Below are 17,410 nucleotides of genomic sequence, written 5' to 3'. Positions count from 1 at the left end.
TTGGTAACTAACAGTTTGACAAACTTTAAATAGGTCTCAAATTAATCAAAAGATTGATGTTTCTATTCAGTCTAATACAAACTTTTCCAAGAAAATGACCCAGATTCTTGTTATTGACCTTTGACCTGTACTGGTAGTACACATTTCTATATCTAGAAAACTAGTGGTCGTAAAAGTTTTTTATGAGAAATTGTGAGAAAAATATATATTTATATGTTTTATAATAAAACAGTTTCTATGAAAATGTAAAAGAATCCTATTTATGATAACTAAATTTGTAATTTTTTACATCCAATAGTATTTGTTATGTATTAAAATGTGTTATATTTGCCTATTTTAGGCACTTAACGTAAATTTATCTGAACTATGGATATTGAATGTAAAATTTGTTTTCTTTAATATAAAGAAAATGTAATTATCTTTCAAATAAGACCATTTTAAAAATATTCTGACAAAAACTTGTGTACGTTTACTTATGTGAACAGCGCCCTCAATCTTTATTTTCCCAAAAATACCACATTTTATGTGGTTTCAGAAACTGAACTGGCTGTAACTTTTTTACAGTTACTTGTAATTTACATACCACCTCCACCATTTACTACAGCTACTTCATTTACATACTTCTGCCGTCCACAGATACTGTATGTGATTTCCTAGTTTACTGGCAGCCATTTTGTATTTTCCCACCATCTTTGCAACGAGTGACCTATATTATGTACCATGTCTAAAATAGGTTTCAATGACCATGATTAGGCCTACTCCATGTTTTCCTACTTCGTTTGATACCTATATGCGGTTTCTGCAACCAGAATGATATTCCAGTTTAGGCTACTGGCAGACATGTTGGATTTAGGCCACCATCCTAACAACGAATGACCCATATCATGCAACATGTCTAAAATATGTTTCAATGACCATGAATACTTATATTTTGATAGTTCATTTGCCTATATGTGACTTCTGCAACAAATGAAATGTGATTTTCCAATTTATTGGGGGCCATTTTGGATTTTGGCCGCCATCTTGAAAGAATAAATTACGACCAGAGTTGCTCCTAGGCAAAAATCAATTGGTAGGTCCCAACGAAGCTCCATGCCAAATTTGGCGCTTTTTACCACCGTGTAACGATTTCCTCATTTTTTTTCGTTAAGGCACCTATAAGTAAAATTGCACAATTTAATGTTAAATTGTTGCATAGAATTTTATGTTGTAAAAAGAAACTTAAGTTATGGAAGATCTATAATTCAGATATGTGTGACAGATGTAAAATAGAAATAGAAGATGAAAGGCACATGCTAATTAACTGTGAAAAAAAATCATCCTTTTGGTATAATTTTAACAACATGTTAAACTCTTGTAACAACGAAAATCAGGCATTTGTTGATTAGTCTTGTTTTGAATATATTATTCTCTTGGTGTAGCCAATAATATTGTAAATGAGTTGTTATCAATTTTTACTTTTTATATTTACAAGGCAAGTGTTCTTTTTCGAACAGAAAATAAAATTGTAAATGCATGGTTTTTATTCGCTAAAGAAATAAAAATGTTAAGAAAAATTGAATACGCAATTGATAATCTTGCGGCTAGAAAGAAATGGGAAAAATTAGATCATAATCGTCTAGAATATTGTCTAAATAGATGAACAGTCAAATGTAAAATTATGAAATGATTGAAAAAATAAGGTATGCTATGAGAATGACACAAAAGATGCATAATGCATACAGGTATACAGTATGTGTATGCATTTATTGAACCGAACATTTATATATTTATATATATATGTTTAGGAGTATGTATTCATTGCCAAAGTTGTGATATCAATTAGTGGCTAGGTACAATATTATTTATCTGTAATATAAGTATACAATGTAAATTGTATCTTATGAGTATAGAGTTATCAAAGGATATAGGCTATGTAAACTAAATTGATAAAAAAGGGATTGTATAATAAACAAGGCCAACAGCCATTAAGTCGCGTGCTACAATGCATAGTGATACTGGACCGACAGACAAACAGACCGACAGACAGACAGACCGACAGACAGACGGACCGACCGACATAGTGAACTATACTGACCGAAATTACTGAACATGTTTAAAAATGTTGAAATGTTTAAAAACATTTATATTTTTTTAATTTACACGTGCGTAGCCTGTCACTTTTGACGTGCTCGTACAACGTAATTTCGAGTTGAAAAGTAAGTCAAGAAAACAGAAATCGGGCAAAAAGAGTGCGCAATAACATTTAACGCGCAGTGCGCGCGCAAAAATCTGCGCACTCATGGCAATTTTGTAAACGCTTAAAATTGCCTGAAACGTACTCTTATTTCATCGAAAATAAATTTTGAAAATTTTAAGCGCGCGTACGCATGCGTTACATGCGCTACGCACGTAATCGTATTGCCATATGATGATTTATGCCCTGAAATTTATGAGTACCAAATTTTATTTAATTGTGATTCATGGTTGTTAAGATATGATTACAAACGTGATTTCGTTAAATCGTGCGTAGACCGCGTAATTTTTTATTGCGCACCGTGAAAACATAACCACATCGATTCCTGGCCATAAGGAATATTCTGTGAAAAATTGACTTAGCTAGATTAAACTGATATCAAGATAAGGTCTTAAAGCGATAAAACGCATAGTGATACCGGACCGACAGACAGACAGACAGACAGACAGACAGACAGACAGACAGACAGACAGACAGACAGACAGACAGACAGACAGACAGACAGACCGACCGACATAGTGAACTATAGAGTCGCTTCCACGCGACTAATAAAGGAGTATTAAACAACGTTAAAGTGTTTATGAAAATATATTTAAAGAAATAAATACTAGTAGAAATGTGTTAAATTATAAGGAACATATATAGATAGATTAACATGTGTTAAAAACAAGGCCAACAGCCATTAAGTCGCGGGCTACAATGCATAGTGATACCGGACCGACAGACAAACAGACTGACAGACAGACAGACCGACAGACAGACGGACCGACCGACATAGTGAACTATACTGACCGAAATTACTGAACATGTTTAAAAATGTTGAAATGTTTAAAAACATTTATATTTTTTTAATTTACACGTGCGTAGCCTGTCACATTTGACGTGCTCGTATAACGTAATTTCGAGTTGAAAATTAAGTCAAGAAAACAGAAATCGGGCAAAAAGTGTGCGCAATAACATTTAACGCGCAGTGCGCGCGCAAAAATCTGCGCACTCATGGCAATTTTGTAAACGCTTAAAATTGCCTGAAACGTACTCTTATTTCATCAAAAATAAATTTTGAAAATTTTAAGCGCGCGTACGCATGCGTTACATGCGCTACGCACGTAATTGTATTGCCATATGATGATTTATGCCCTGAAATTTATGAGTACCAAATTTTATTTAATTGTGATTCATGGTTGTTAAGATATGATTACAAACGTGATTTCGTTAAATCGTGCGTAGACCGCGTAATTTTTTATTGCGCACCGTGAAAACATAACCACATCGATTCCAGGCTATAAGGAATATTCTGTGAAAAATTGACTTAGCTAGATTAAACTGATATCAAGATAAGGTCATAAAGCGACAAAACGCATAGTGATACCGGACCGACAGACAGACAGACCGACAGACCGACAGACAGACAGACAGACCGACCGACCGACTTAGTGAACTATAGAGTCGCTTCCACGCGACCAAAAATTAAAAAGAAGAAAACAAAACTTTAATATAATGTTAACAAATACAAAATATGTTTTTTTTTTAAATAAGAAATGTTGATAAATTATGTTAAGAGTTAACATAAAAGAGAAAACAATACAAGCAAAAAATATGTGTATGATGATTTTTCAAAAGATTATTTTAAAAATAACAAGGCCAACAGCCATTAAGTCGCGTGCTACAATGCATAGTGATACCGGACCGACAGACAAACAGACCGACAGACAGACAGACCAACAGACAGACGGACCGACCGACATAGTGAACTGTACTGACCGAAATTACTGAACATGTTTAAAAATGTTGAAATGTTTAAAAACATTTTTATTTTTTTAATTTACACGTGCGTAGCCTGTCACTTTTGACGTGCTCGTATAACGTAATTTCGAATTGAAAAGTAAGTCAAAAAAACAGAAATCGGGCAAAAAGAGTGCGCAATAACATTTAACGCGCAGTGCGCGCGCAAAAATCTGCGCACTCATGGCAATTTTGTAAACGCTTAAAATTGCCTGAAACGTACTCTTATTTCATCGAAAATAAATTTTGAAAATGTTAAGCGCGCGTACGCATGCGTTACATGCGCTACGCACGTAATTGTATTGCCATATGATGATTTATGCCCTGAAATTTATGAGTACCAAATTTTATTTAATTGTGATTCGTGGTTGTCAAGATATGATTACAAACGTGATTTCGTTAAATCGTGCGTAGACCGCGTAATTTTTTATTGCGCACCGTGAAAACATAACCACATTGATTCCTGGCCATAAGGAATATTCTGTGAAAAATTGACTTAGCTAGATTAAACTGATATCAAGATAAGGTCATAAAGCGATAAAACGCATAGTGATACCGGACCGACAGACAGACAGACAGACAGACCGACAGACCGACAGACAGACAGACAGACAGACAGACCGACCGACCGACATAGTGAACTATAGAGTCGCTTCCAGTTTTTAGTCGCGTGGAAGCGACTCTATAGTTCACTATGTCGGTCGGTCGGTCTGTCTGTCGGTCTGTCTGTCGGTCTGTCTGTCTGTCGGTCCGGTATCACTATGCGTTTTATCGCTTTCTGACCTTATCTTGATATCAGTTTAATCTAGCTAGGTCAATTTTTCACAGTATATTCCTTATGGCCAGGAATCAATGTGGTTATGTTTTCACGGTGCGCAATAAAAAATTACGCGGTCTACGCACGATTTAACGAAATCACGTTTGTAATCATATCTTCACAACCATGAATCACAATTAAATAAAATTTGGTACTCATAAATTTCAGGGCATAAATCATCATATGGCAATACAATTACGTGCGTAGCGCATGTAACGCATGCGTACGCGCGCTTAACATTTTCAAAATTTATTTTCGATGAAATAAGAGTACATTTCAGGCAATTTTAAGCGTTTACAAAATTGCCATGAGTGCGCATATTTTTGCGCGCGCACTGCGCGTTAAATGTTATTGCGCACTCTTTTTGCCCGATTTCTGTTTTCTTGACTGACTTTTCAACTCGAAATTACGTTATACCAGCACGTCGAAAGTGACAGGCTACGCACGTGTAAATTTAAAAAAAAAAATGTTTAAACATTTCAACATTTTTAAACATGTTCAGTAATTTCGGTCAGTATAGTTCACTATGTCGGTCAGTCGGTCTCTCTGTCTGTCTTTCTGTCGGTCTGTCGGTCTGTCTGTCGGTCTGTCGGTCTGTCTGTCGGTCCGGTATCACTATGCATTGTAGCACGCGACTTAATGGCTGTTGGCCTTGTTAAAAATAAGACATGTTGATAAAGTATCTTATGAGTTACAATAAAAATTTGTTTTTAAAAATGCAAGCAGAAAATATATGTATGATGATACAAACATAATTTTTGTTAAATCAAATTATGTTTATGCTATAAAATATATGTAAATGGAATAACATTAGTAGAAATGTATGTTGAACATAAAAGTATATAATTAGTTGAAAAATAAATTATGTATTGTAAAATGTAAAAAAAAGAAGGTAAATACTCTAAATATAAAAAAAAATTAAGTGTTAAAAGATAATAATGAAAAAGATGAACCCAAAAAGAACTGTACTGTAAAATTATTATATTAAGTATTAATATGGAATAAAAGTGGGATGAACCCACGTATAAGACAAAAAAAAAGAATATATTGTTGCTCTTTGCACCCATCCTCTTCCCCATCCCTCAACCCTAATGTTACATACAAAACAGAAATTGGGTATATTTTTGTGACAATTACGTTTTTTAAATTACGAGTGAAATGTTCCAATCCCTTTTAAAGCTTCAGTTCCCTCACTTATAGACATTGCAATATTTTCATCAAGCTTTCTTAGATTATAGCAATATCATTACTGTATTACAGGTTTTTTTTGTGTGTGTGTTTAGCACAGTGACCGATACATATTGATTCCACAAATCGTTTTTTTTTTAGGTGCCTAGGCTACAGTACGGTAGGCATAGATAGTTTCTTAAGAGAGTTTTGTATAATTATGTTGTATAAAAATGTACCTGGCTGGAATTACTGTATGATGTTTTTTAAAATTCAAAATTATTTTCTATTACAGAAGTAACAAATACGATGACAAAATTAATTGTATTTTATGCAATTATACTGCAACTATATATTTCATTCGTTCTGGGTAAGTGTTTAAAAAACAAGGCCATATACATGGCGGGCCCAATTGCGTGCGCAAATTTGGGTGTTTACTGACCAACCGACCGACATAGTGAGCTATAGAGTCACGTTTTCACGCGACTAAAACTATAGTATTCTTATAGCCTACCATTCGAAACTTTCATCATTTATTGATGTAATGTCTGAAACAAGCAAAAGTTTTTTATAATTACTTATGTTGTACAATATCTAAGGTTTTGTATTTGTTAAATTTGCAGGGAATATTATGTTTGTAACAAACCTGTTTCCTCCTGGAGTTTACATTTCCAATATTTCAAGTGGCAGTACAACTTTAAATCTAACGTCAGTAATCCCAGATAATATCCAATTAAGGCAACCAGTAGCTGTTGATTGTGATTCCAGAACGTCAACACTATATTGGTCTGACGTACAGACATCGTCAATTGAACGGTATTCATTTGTCAACAAACAGCATGAAACATTAGTGTCTTTTCAATCTGGAGGTAATAAAACAATACCATTATTGTGATTTTTTTTTTTGCTTTATTATTTACTAAAAATTGCTCTAGTAACACATAAGTGAGTATCTCTTGAAACAAAATAATAAATATTATTTAACCCTAAACCCTAAAAAATTTTTTGATGTATTACAATAAAATATGGTCTCAAAAAACATATATCAAAAGTTTACTCAAATTGGACTACCGCAAAGGCTCAAAATGTAACGTTGGTGGCCACCAATATTTTTTTTTTGCAGTAACAGCTTCACGTAGACAGCTGTATTTGGTGTCAACATGTTCAGAACATTTACCATTATTTAAACATTTTGTTAAAAAACATGACAGGAAATTTCATTTTGTGACCTTTGACCCATATATGGCATAAAAATATTCATATATACTTGACTAAAAACCACAGGCTCTTGATATTGGTGTCAGAATGATCAGACCATACATATTTATATTTTTACTGTTTTTGAATTCTTTGTTGAAAAATAACCAAAGGTTTTCACTTTGACACGATTTTATGCAGAGCAGCCTGTAATAATTGTTGATGTATTACAATAAAATATGGTCTCAAAAAATATATATCAAAAGTTTACCGTACTCAAATCGGACTACCGCAAAGGCTCAAAATGTAACGTTGGTGGCCACCAATATTTTTTTTTTGCTGTAACAGCTTGTCGTAGACAGCTGTATTTGGTGTCAACATGTTCAGAACATTTACCATTTTTTTAAAATTTTGTTAAAAAACATGACAGGAAATTTCATTTTGTGACCTTTGACCCATATATGGCATAATAATATTCATATATACTTGACTAAAAACCACAGGCTCTTGATATTGGTGTCAGAATGATCAGACCATACATATTTACATTTTTACTGTTTTTGAATTCTTTGTTGAAAATAACCGAAGGTTTTCACTTTGACACGATTTTATGCAGAGCAGCCTGTAATAATAATTCCAGAGATCTGGAAGAATTGTATGTGAAAATGGATGAAAGGAAAGGCAAATGGCAATGAAAACAATCCTAAGCAAACGATGGCAAAGGAACTTGCTTGTGTAACTATACATTTTGAAAATAATGAAAAATCATAGATGCAAAAGAAAAACTATCACGATACACATTAAGATATATGTCAACAAAAGGGAGCATAGATTTAAAATCAGCAATATTACATTGGCATCTGATATCAATGAGTTAAAAGCTGAAAGTTGCAAGAGCTGAAATGAGGAAGAAGTGAAAGAAACCAGACATATGAAAATTGACATTATAATGATAAAGTATGTTGATATAAAGTTTGCAGTACACCACGTGTATTAGTTCTGAAAAGAACTGTTGAGTTTCTCGACGTTTCGATCAATATGCTTTGATAGTCCTCAAGAGTGAGAATGCAGAAAGTCCAGGAAACTTGTTTTATTTGTGAAAAGGGTGGAACTGGTGTGAAAGCCTGAAACAAAGGCAGTGGCTATCAAAGATGATCATTTTCATCCGGCCTCTAGTATGTTCCAGTTGATGCGCAGCGGTCGGCGATTTCGTTCTATTAAGGCCAATAAGGCACGATTTACAAATAGTTTCTTTCCAGGATCTATTAGAGCCTTAAATATGATGTAGACTTTTTTTTGTAATGTTTTTGTTTTTGAGTTCGTGTTGTGTCCGTTGGATATTGTGCTCCGCCAACAGAGCAAACAGAATTTCTATGTTTTTCCTAAAACAAATGATAATAAATGATACTTGACTTGACTTGACTTGACTTGAAGTTCACACAGTGAGAGGGATTGAAACTAGCTATAGCAGAGCATTGTTTCTCATGAACAATAGTGAATGGAAACTTGCTATAGAAGAGCACTGTTTCTGATAGGTGTGAAAAGCAAGGTGAGACAAGCTAAACAACAATTAGCATTGTCTCAAACTGGCCAAACAAGACCACGCGTCCAGACTAGGTTGTTAAATGTAAACTGGCCAGAATCTATGGCAAGGCTCAAAGAACATCAGGGTCATGCCAGAAGAAGAGAGCAAGACAAATCATCAATTGTTTTAACAGAATGTTCAAAAAGGGTAAATATAAATATGTATGTTCTGAACAGACACTAGTATCAAAACTTGATTTGCAGTTACGTAGTGCCATAAACGTTGTGCCATATATGTCAAAAGTCACAACATGGAATGTTCAAATAATGTGAATACAAACATATATATATTTTGAACAATTTGACACCAATACAGTTTTTGATATATGTTTTGACCATTTATTTTATTGTAATACATCAAAAACATTTTCTTGCAATTTTGTGGGGTAATGAAACAGTTTGACTCGACTACGTCAACTTCTAAGAATCTAGTGTACAATGTATTCTCTCAGAAACGCGAACAAGATATCACTAATTAAATGTAGAACAGAGAGATTTAAGAAGTCCACACTCCAATTCCTGATTAACAATGACCTTATAGTGCAATATTATATATATGAAATTCGTAATTTTGATAGATAGGCCTACGGATGAATAATAATTTTGCTCGCAGTTTGTAAATTTGTAATTGAATATTCTTTATTTTTTTAATGCATTTATGTATATATATATATATATATATATATATATATATATATATATATATATATATATATATATATATATATATATATATATTCAGGTTGAAATTTTCAGACCGTTTGGATAGAGTGCTCAATACCAAGGTAGAGCATAAATAAATAAAATAACAGCAGAAAACTTGGTTACTTCATTGTTTTAATCACTACAAATTTGTTTCGTACGACCAGCATGTAGCTGGCCGCACTCTTCAGGTGAAATATAAAACATAAGTGACACAGTTGTCTCATAGTGCTTAATAGAAGTGAGTCATCGGGAAGTCGTATACAATAGCCTATTGTTTTAGATAAACTGTTTGGATCTGCAATTTAGTAAGAACGGAACTCAGTAAATATATATGGACACTTAAAGACTCTAAAACAAATTACTCAATTAAATGGAAAATTGTGAAGAAATGCAAACCTTACTCAAATATTAACAAAAGATGTAATTTATGTATATATGAAAAGTATGTTATTATATGTCAACCAGAGCTATGCTCACTGAACCGTAAGAACGAGTTAGTCTCTACTTGTAGACATAGGAAAATTGCAGATCCAAACAGTTTATCTAAAACAATAGGCTATTGTATACGACTTCCCGATGACTCACTTCTATTAAGCACTATGAGACAACTGTGTCACTTATGTTTTATATTTCACCTGAAGAGTGCGGCCAGCTACATGCTGGTCGTACGAAACAAATTTGTAGTGATTAAAACAATGAAGTAACCAAGTTTTCTGCTGTTATTTTATTTATATATATATATATATATATATATATATATATATATATATATATATATAATGAGCATTCCCTTTCGGATATTAAAATTTCTGGTGTTAAAATATGTAATGGTTCTGAGACATCTCGTAGAATTATAGAAGAAAGAATAATTGTAAAGCTTGGCACTCTTGCCCCTACCGGCATAAATGTACAATTTAGATCCTTTAAACATTAATTTTGACATTCACATATTAACAATTATTTACACTTGAAGCTTTTGTCTTTGTTTCAACCATTCCTGCTTTGTACCCCATAGCTTTTGGAGGCGTGCCTTTATAACTATGCCTTTTGTTTGTTAACATCTTTGATTGGCTGATTTGTTTTATTATGTAATTTTGTGACTTATATATGTTATCCTTTGTTACAATTCTTTTCAATTGATGATGGGCTATGCCCGAAACATGTCGTTAAAATAAATCTATATTGAGGCAGTTTTAACTTATTTGATCTTGATTTTTTTTATTTATATTATATATATATATATTTATATTGGATGTTTGTGTAAATTTTGCTCGTTTTGTTTATATATTTTATGTTAATGTTACTGGACGCAATTCAGTTTTTTACTACCTTGTCTTTGTTTTAATAAACCAGAATAAATAAATAAATGGTTTCACAGTAACGTTTACAGAATGTTTTTGGTTATATATTATCTATATAAAAATTTACGTAAAGGCAAAATTCGGTAAATCGCGCCTTACTTCTAGAATTTTCACTCGATGGTATGTAAAGTTGGTTCGTACTTTCGGTACTGATTTTAACCGCCTGATGTAACCCTGTTTACTAATTAAATTGAGTTAGATAATTAGTTATTGACGATTAAAACGAATTTAGGTTCAACGATTTGCCCCAAATAGGGGTGTTTTCCGATCGTGGAATACACTGTCTAATGGATGTCCATCTTGAAAAATACCCGCCAAAAAAATGCGAGGAGGCTTCGCATTTTTCTATCTCCTCCTACGATAATTGTTTTTAATAGCTGAAAACCGGTTGAACAGCTAGAGTACACCATCATAATGTTGAAGACAGGCCGATTTTCTTTAAAAAATACTATTTTGATAGATTTAATATTATGATTATACAAATGTATTGATTTGCGATGAATGGAACATCCCAATCTCTCAGTCTGCCAGAGTTTGGTTTAACACAAGTACTGTAGGTAAATTTATGAGCCCTTGGTTTAACACATACGGTAGGTAAATATATGGGCCCTTTGAGAATAAACTTGCAATACTTTGACAATACTGTAAATACCTATTAACTATTTTTCATTTGAATCGAACATTTCTTACTGTGAATGTTCGTACTGTTAGATATAATATAAAAATATATACAAATAAACTTTATTACTGAGACTGTGGATAGGCTCTACTGTTAGATATACAAATAAACTTTATACTGACAGTTCCTTCTCAACGTTTGTATTAATTAATAATTACCAAAAATATAAACGTCGTAGTGGTGTATCGTGACATGTACTTTAATATTTCAATCGATTATGACAGTGACAGTTTTAACAAAGTATTAAATCGCAAATGTTTTAGGCCTACTGTATTTAGAGGTATATTATTTATAGGCCTATAAAACATGAACAAAATATTTCGTTACTCAGTGGATAAAGAATATATTTAAAAATTGTTCCTTTTTGTACCTATCCGCTTTCCCATCCCTCAACCCTAATGTTACATAGCGAGGAGGCTTCGCATTTTCCTATCTCCTCCTACGATAATTGTTTTTAATAGCTGAAAACCGGTTGAACAGCTAGAGTACACCATCATAATGTTGAAGACAGGCCGATTTTCTTTAAAAAATACTATTTTGATAGATTGCTAGAGTACACCATCATAATGTTGAAGACAGGCCGATTTTCTTTAAAAAATACTATTTTGATAGATTTAATATACGATTATACAAATGTATTGATTTGCGATGAATGGAACATCCCAATCTCTCAGTCTGCCAGAGTTTGGTTTAACACAAGTACTGTAGGTAAATTTATGAGCCCTTGGTTTAACACATACGGTAGGTAAATATATGGGCCCTTTGAGAATAAACTTGCAATAGGTTCGGAAAATGTTAAAAACCAATTTCTATTATTTGAATCGGTAAACAGTTTCCATTTATTATACATTGATAATGAAACATGAAATATTCCTATTTATGTCCCTCGAGGTTCATTACAATTTATATTTAGTAGTCCCACGGACTTCATCTTAGCCACTCCCCCGAGTGCTAAGGCCAAATTTATGATACCCTACTTTCTATGTAAGTTTAGTTACAGTTAGTTCTTGACGATAATACAACGAATTTAGGTTACACCCTTCGGCCGCGAAAACGTTTCTGTACAAATATGATACCGATTGGCTTTATTTCATTCAACAGCGACCATAATCTCGCCAATTACAGGATAGATAAACTATTTTATTATTGATGTGCTTATAAATTAAGACTCATGTAAACAGCTTGATTACATCATTTTACAGACAAACGAAACTTTTTTAAACCTACTGTTTCAATAACTGAGTATAATACTGTATACGTTTTCATAAGTAAGTGCATATACATTTTCGTGTTTTCATTGACGAGATTGTAATAGTAACTTCAGTAACTATTACAGTACTTATTTATTATACGACACAAGACAGTTGTATCTGACAGGTACGTACATTATTCTAAAAAATAAGTCTAGATAGATCTCTTAGGCGTCATAAATCACAGGCCAACAAATCAGTACTCATGACAGAAATTCGACCCAGTTTGGTTCACACAAATGTTTACAGGAAGTTCAACACCACAACCGATGATTTGCCCTAAATATTTAGGTAGACTACAGTTTAATTTTTCACTGAATAGGAGCTTGAATTTCCGATTTCCATTTCGCAGAATGTCTAGGTCTATTTATTTAGTTTGGTTCTTATAATATATAAATACAATCAACTTTATTACTGCGGTTCCATCACCACCACCACGTGCCGCCCAATTCCCGTACATACATTTCCATTTCTCCCTAATTTCTTTAATCCACATAAATTAATTGTCCTTTATGGAATCCAGTATTGGTTTTGTTGTCTCTATTTCTGAATACCCCAATTAGGGGGACACTTCCGTTTTTGTTTAGTGTCCCAAAAAAGTCCCCGTCCGTGGATTCTACTGTATTCGAGAACCATCTGTGAGCACCCCTAGATGGTACGCGAGCGAAGCGAGCGTGCCATCTAGTATATATAATTATAATAATAATAATAAATCCAAATGCAAATTACTGAAAAAATGACAATGCTGTGTAAGTAAAATAGTCAGAAAAACTTTTCAATAAAAAACAAATTGCTTTATACTATTAACTGGCTTGATTCATTAAAAATATCAATAATTTTTCATTAATGAAGTTGTAGATGGTTTAGTTGTTGATGGAATTGAAAATAAACTTTATTGGACAAGTTCAGATGAGAAGCGAATTGAAGTTATACATTTGGATGGAAGGAACAGAAGCATTCTTTTTGGTAAAGAATTAGGGAACCCACGTGCTATTAAGATAGATACAACTAACGGGTATGTCACTTTCTAATTTAACTTTTTTTTTTCCCAGTGGATTTGCCATACTAACAACCAAAAATCCACTGGCTGGCAGCCAATTTGGCCATTTTTCGCTTTAGATTACAGTTTTTTCAGGTAAATACATTTTGTTTCGATCCAATTTTTGGTCAATTGGATAACTATTATGTTACATTGAAATTGCATATTTAACAACTATTTTGTTTAACAACTATTTTGTTAAGAATTATTTTTTTCAGGGGTCAATACATTTTTAAAAGATTACAATATTTTAATTGTAATGGAAGTGTTTGACTAAACTGTAAAAGAAATCCCGTAACATTTACGGTAAACGTGCTTGCAGCTGAAATGCCATCAAAAAACCTTACAATTTACAATCATTTAATGAGATACCGTAAAACACGTAAAATGTATGGTCCTTATTGGAGACGGCGTAAAGAGAGTGTAAAAATTACAAAAAATAAACCCGTAAATTTACGGTTAACAGTTACCATAAAATGCTTATTACACTTCAAATTACAGTACAAATATTCACCTTCATTGTTAGTAAGTTGGCCTTCACCCTGATGTTAGTGAAATTCTGTAAATAAATGAGAAACATTAACATTAGTTCAATAAGTAAAAATTTATTAAGTTAACCCCACTTGTTTGTAAGTTATTTTACATTCTTTCAGTTGTTAAGTTGAGGTAGAATGTCTTATGCAGTTCACTCGAAATCTGCAAGACTATTAATCATGGTCAAAACTTTTGGATGAATGGTATGGTATATTGACGTTTGTTCTTCTGACGCTGAACTGTGTTTCCTTTGTTTGGATTAATCTTGAGAAGTCATCTAAAAGAAAACGTGATATTGTGAATTTTGACATAAAAATCTCCTATTTTTTTTTACCCAAGACTCATGATTTTTTTAGTATGGAGGTCAATTTATTTGGCTACACTACACTTTACAGCTGGGTTCTATTAGGGTTAATATTATATCTACAGTACAATTCAACATGAGTAGACCAAAACTCATGCAACCACAACAAAATCTTGTTTTAACTTTTCTCTTAAAATCATTTATTTTAATTAAATGTTTTACAGGCTTCAAGTGTGGACATACCTCTTGATAAAATCCACTTTAGCAGCAACATCTGTAGGATACTGTATGTTAAAGCAAAAATATGACGCAAACACAAACTGTTATAAAATAGAAATTGTTGATGGTTTCATTCACAACTAGTCTAGGCCATCTACTACAAGCATGTAGCTTGAAACTGTAATCTCGTTGTGCGTTTTCAAGACTGAGGGCTGCAACGTTTACAAAACCTTTCATTTGTTTCAAAACCAGTATTTGTGTTTCAATGAGTAGTAGACCTAGGCTATAGGCCACAAATTATTAGGCCCTAGTCCTACTAGACTTGGTCTAGTTAGAGAGTGATAGAGAAAAAGGCTAGATAGAAGCAGTTAGGCCTACGGGCCTAGTAAGTACAACAAAAGTTCAACAAAACAGTAACAATTAAATAATAAAAATACGTAAATTTACAGTATTCTATAATTATAAAACACAATATTGAACAGTTTTAGTATGGATGTTTGTTTTTAAGATTTTTCTGAACAGAGATATCAGATAGATTCGAATATTTAAAGTGTTAGTATGGGGGGAGTGAAATTATCAAAACAGAGTCCACCAATAGAACGATATATTGCTCTTAATTTATTCAGGAGCTACCTTGGCAATCGAAAACAATTTTCTTAAGTCTCGTATAATTCAACATTTTCTAAAATCAAATGTGGTGTTCCACAAGGTTTCATCCATGGTCCTTTATTATTTCTGATATATGTTAATGATCTCCCAAACTGTTCTTCTTTACTAAATTGTGTTTCTTTTGTCGATGATATCAACATTTTCATTAGTAATAACAATTTAGTTCATCTTTCTAAAATTATGAATTCAAAATTAGCTAATGTTTCTAAATGGTTCAAAGCTAATAAATTATCCTAAAATATTTCTAAAACCAATGTTATTCTTTTCAATCACAAAATAACAAACTGTCAACTTTGAATTCAAAATTGACATCATTAAACAGGTCAGTGAAACCAAATTTCTCGGAATAACTCTGAATTGCAAATTATCATGGCACATAGGAACACAATTTATAATATTATTTCTAGAAATATTGGTGTAATGAATAAACTAAAACTTTAGTTTCCGCAACATATTATTCCATTCTTTCATGGGTCGATACTGTTGATAAATTTGTTCAGTTGTATCTCTGAACGACTAATATTCATAACATATTTAAATTGCAAAAACGTGCTCTCATGATTTGTTCAGGGTCAACACGTGTGGCTCATACTAAACCACTATCTGTGACCCGATCTGGCAAAAACCCTTCTTTTATCGTATTTTTGTATTTGGATTATATGAATCATAAGCTTTGCAATTTCGTAAAAATTGATTAAATATTGAAAAAGTTATAACATTTATAAACTTACAAATCATTCAATTAGTTTACGGGAAAATCGCGTTTGAAGTTTGCAATGACATTTTTTTTAAATGACATTATTTTATACGCGCTGAAAACTCACCTCGCTGAACGCGGTAGTTTGGTCTAAAGCCGATTTTCCATTAGGCGAATTTGTTCGCGCGAATCCAACGTTTCAAAGAGAAAAAAATCGCCTACTCTCTTTCCACTACATATAAGCGAATAGCTGCGACGTTCATGTTCCTCGCGTGGTTGCTAAGCATTTCGATTCGCATGAATGCTCATGTAAGCGTCATAGCTCATTTCCTGAGCTCTGATTGGTTGCGCAATATTTCGCTTCGCAAAAAGAAGAAACAATTCGAACTAGTAAATTTCGCTGCAGCGAAAAATCAAAGGAACTAGAATTCGTCGAAGAAGGGAGTATGACAGACAGAAATTCGAATACGCATGCGCAGAGCATGACGCTTTCGATTCGCGCGAACAAATTCAGCATTAAGCCGATTTTCCACTAGGCGAATTTGTTCGCGCGAATCGAAGGCGTCAGCTAATACGCATGCGTAGAGAAGGATTTGGAAGACGTAAACATGAATACACATGTGTACAAGCTGGCGCGTTCGATTCGCGCGAACAAATTCGCCTAGTGGAAAATCGGCTTTAATAGGCACGATTACGTTACACTAGGAAGTGTGTGCGATATTTAGCAGCGTGGACATGATGGTCAGTTTTACTGTATAACAAATATAAATATAAGCAAACAAAAAAACAAACAAAACAAGTTTGAATAAAATGAAATAGTTATTTATTTATTTTATTTCATTTATTTTTATTTATTTACTTCATTTATTTCTATTTATTTATTTCATTTCCCAACTAACAGTGAACTCATGGTTCACCACTTACAGGAGGGAACACAGAAAAACACGGACACATACAATAAACAAGGCCAACAGCCATAAGTCCCGTGCTAAAACGCATATTGATATCGGACCGACAGAAAGACAAACCGACCGACCGACATAGTGAACTATAGAGTCGCGTCCACGCGACTAAAAATATTAAACTAAACTACTAACAATGTTACGAAACTTACGGAGATTGTTACAACAAATATCTAACTCAGGGTTTCTTAAAGTAAAAGAATTATAA

The 17,410-nt window shown here is 33.0% G+C and overlaps 1 protein-coding gene across 1 annotated transcript in view; it reads left to right on the top strand.

Annotated features, from left to right (window-relative positions):
• The window catches only part of LOC140049807 (uncharacterized), a 70,640-nt gene that overhangs the window by 18,093 nt on the left and 35,137 nt on the right, over nt 1-17,410 (top strand). The window contains exons 2-4 of the mRNA XM_072094756.1: nt 6,298-6,372; nt 6,626-6,871; nt 13,631-13,793. Of these exons, the coding sequence (XP_071950857.1) occupies nt 6,312-6,372; nt 6,626-6,871; nt 13,631-13,793 (470 nt within the window). The 5' untranslated portion in view covers nt 6,298-6,311. The remainder of the gene's footprint in view (nt 1-6,297; nt 6,373-6,625; nt 6,872-13,630; nt 13,794-17,410) is intronic.

This window comes from Antedon mediterranea, chromosome 5 (assembly GCF_964355755.1).
Source record: "Antedon mediterranea chromosome 5, ecAntMedi1.1, whole genome shotgun sequence".
Classification (NCBI taxonomy): Eukaryota; Metazoa; Echinodermata; class Crinoidea; order Comatulida; family Antedonidae; genus Antedon; species Antedon mediterranea.
The sequence above is the reverse complement of the archived record's forward strand: the minus strand, read 5'-3'. Positions and strand labels throughout refer to the sequence as shown.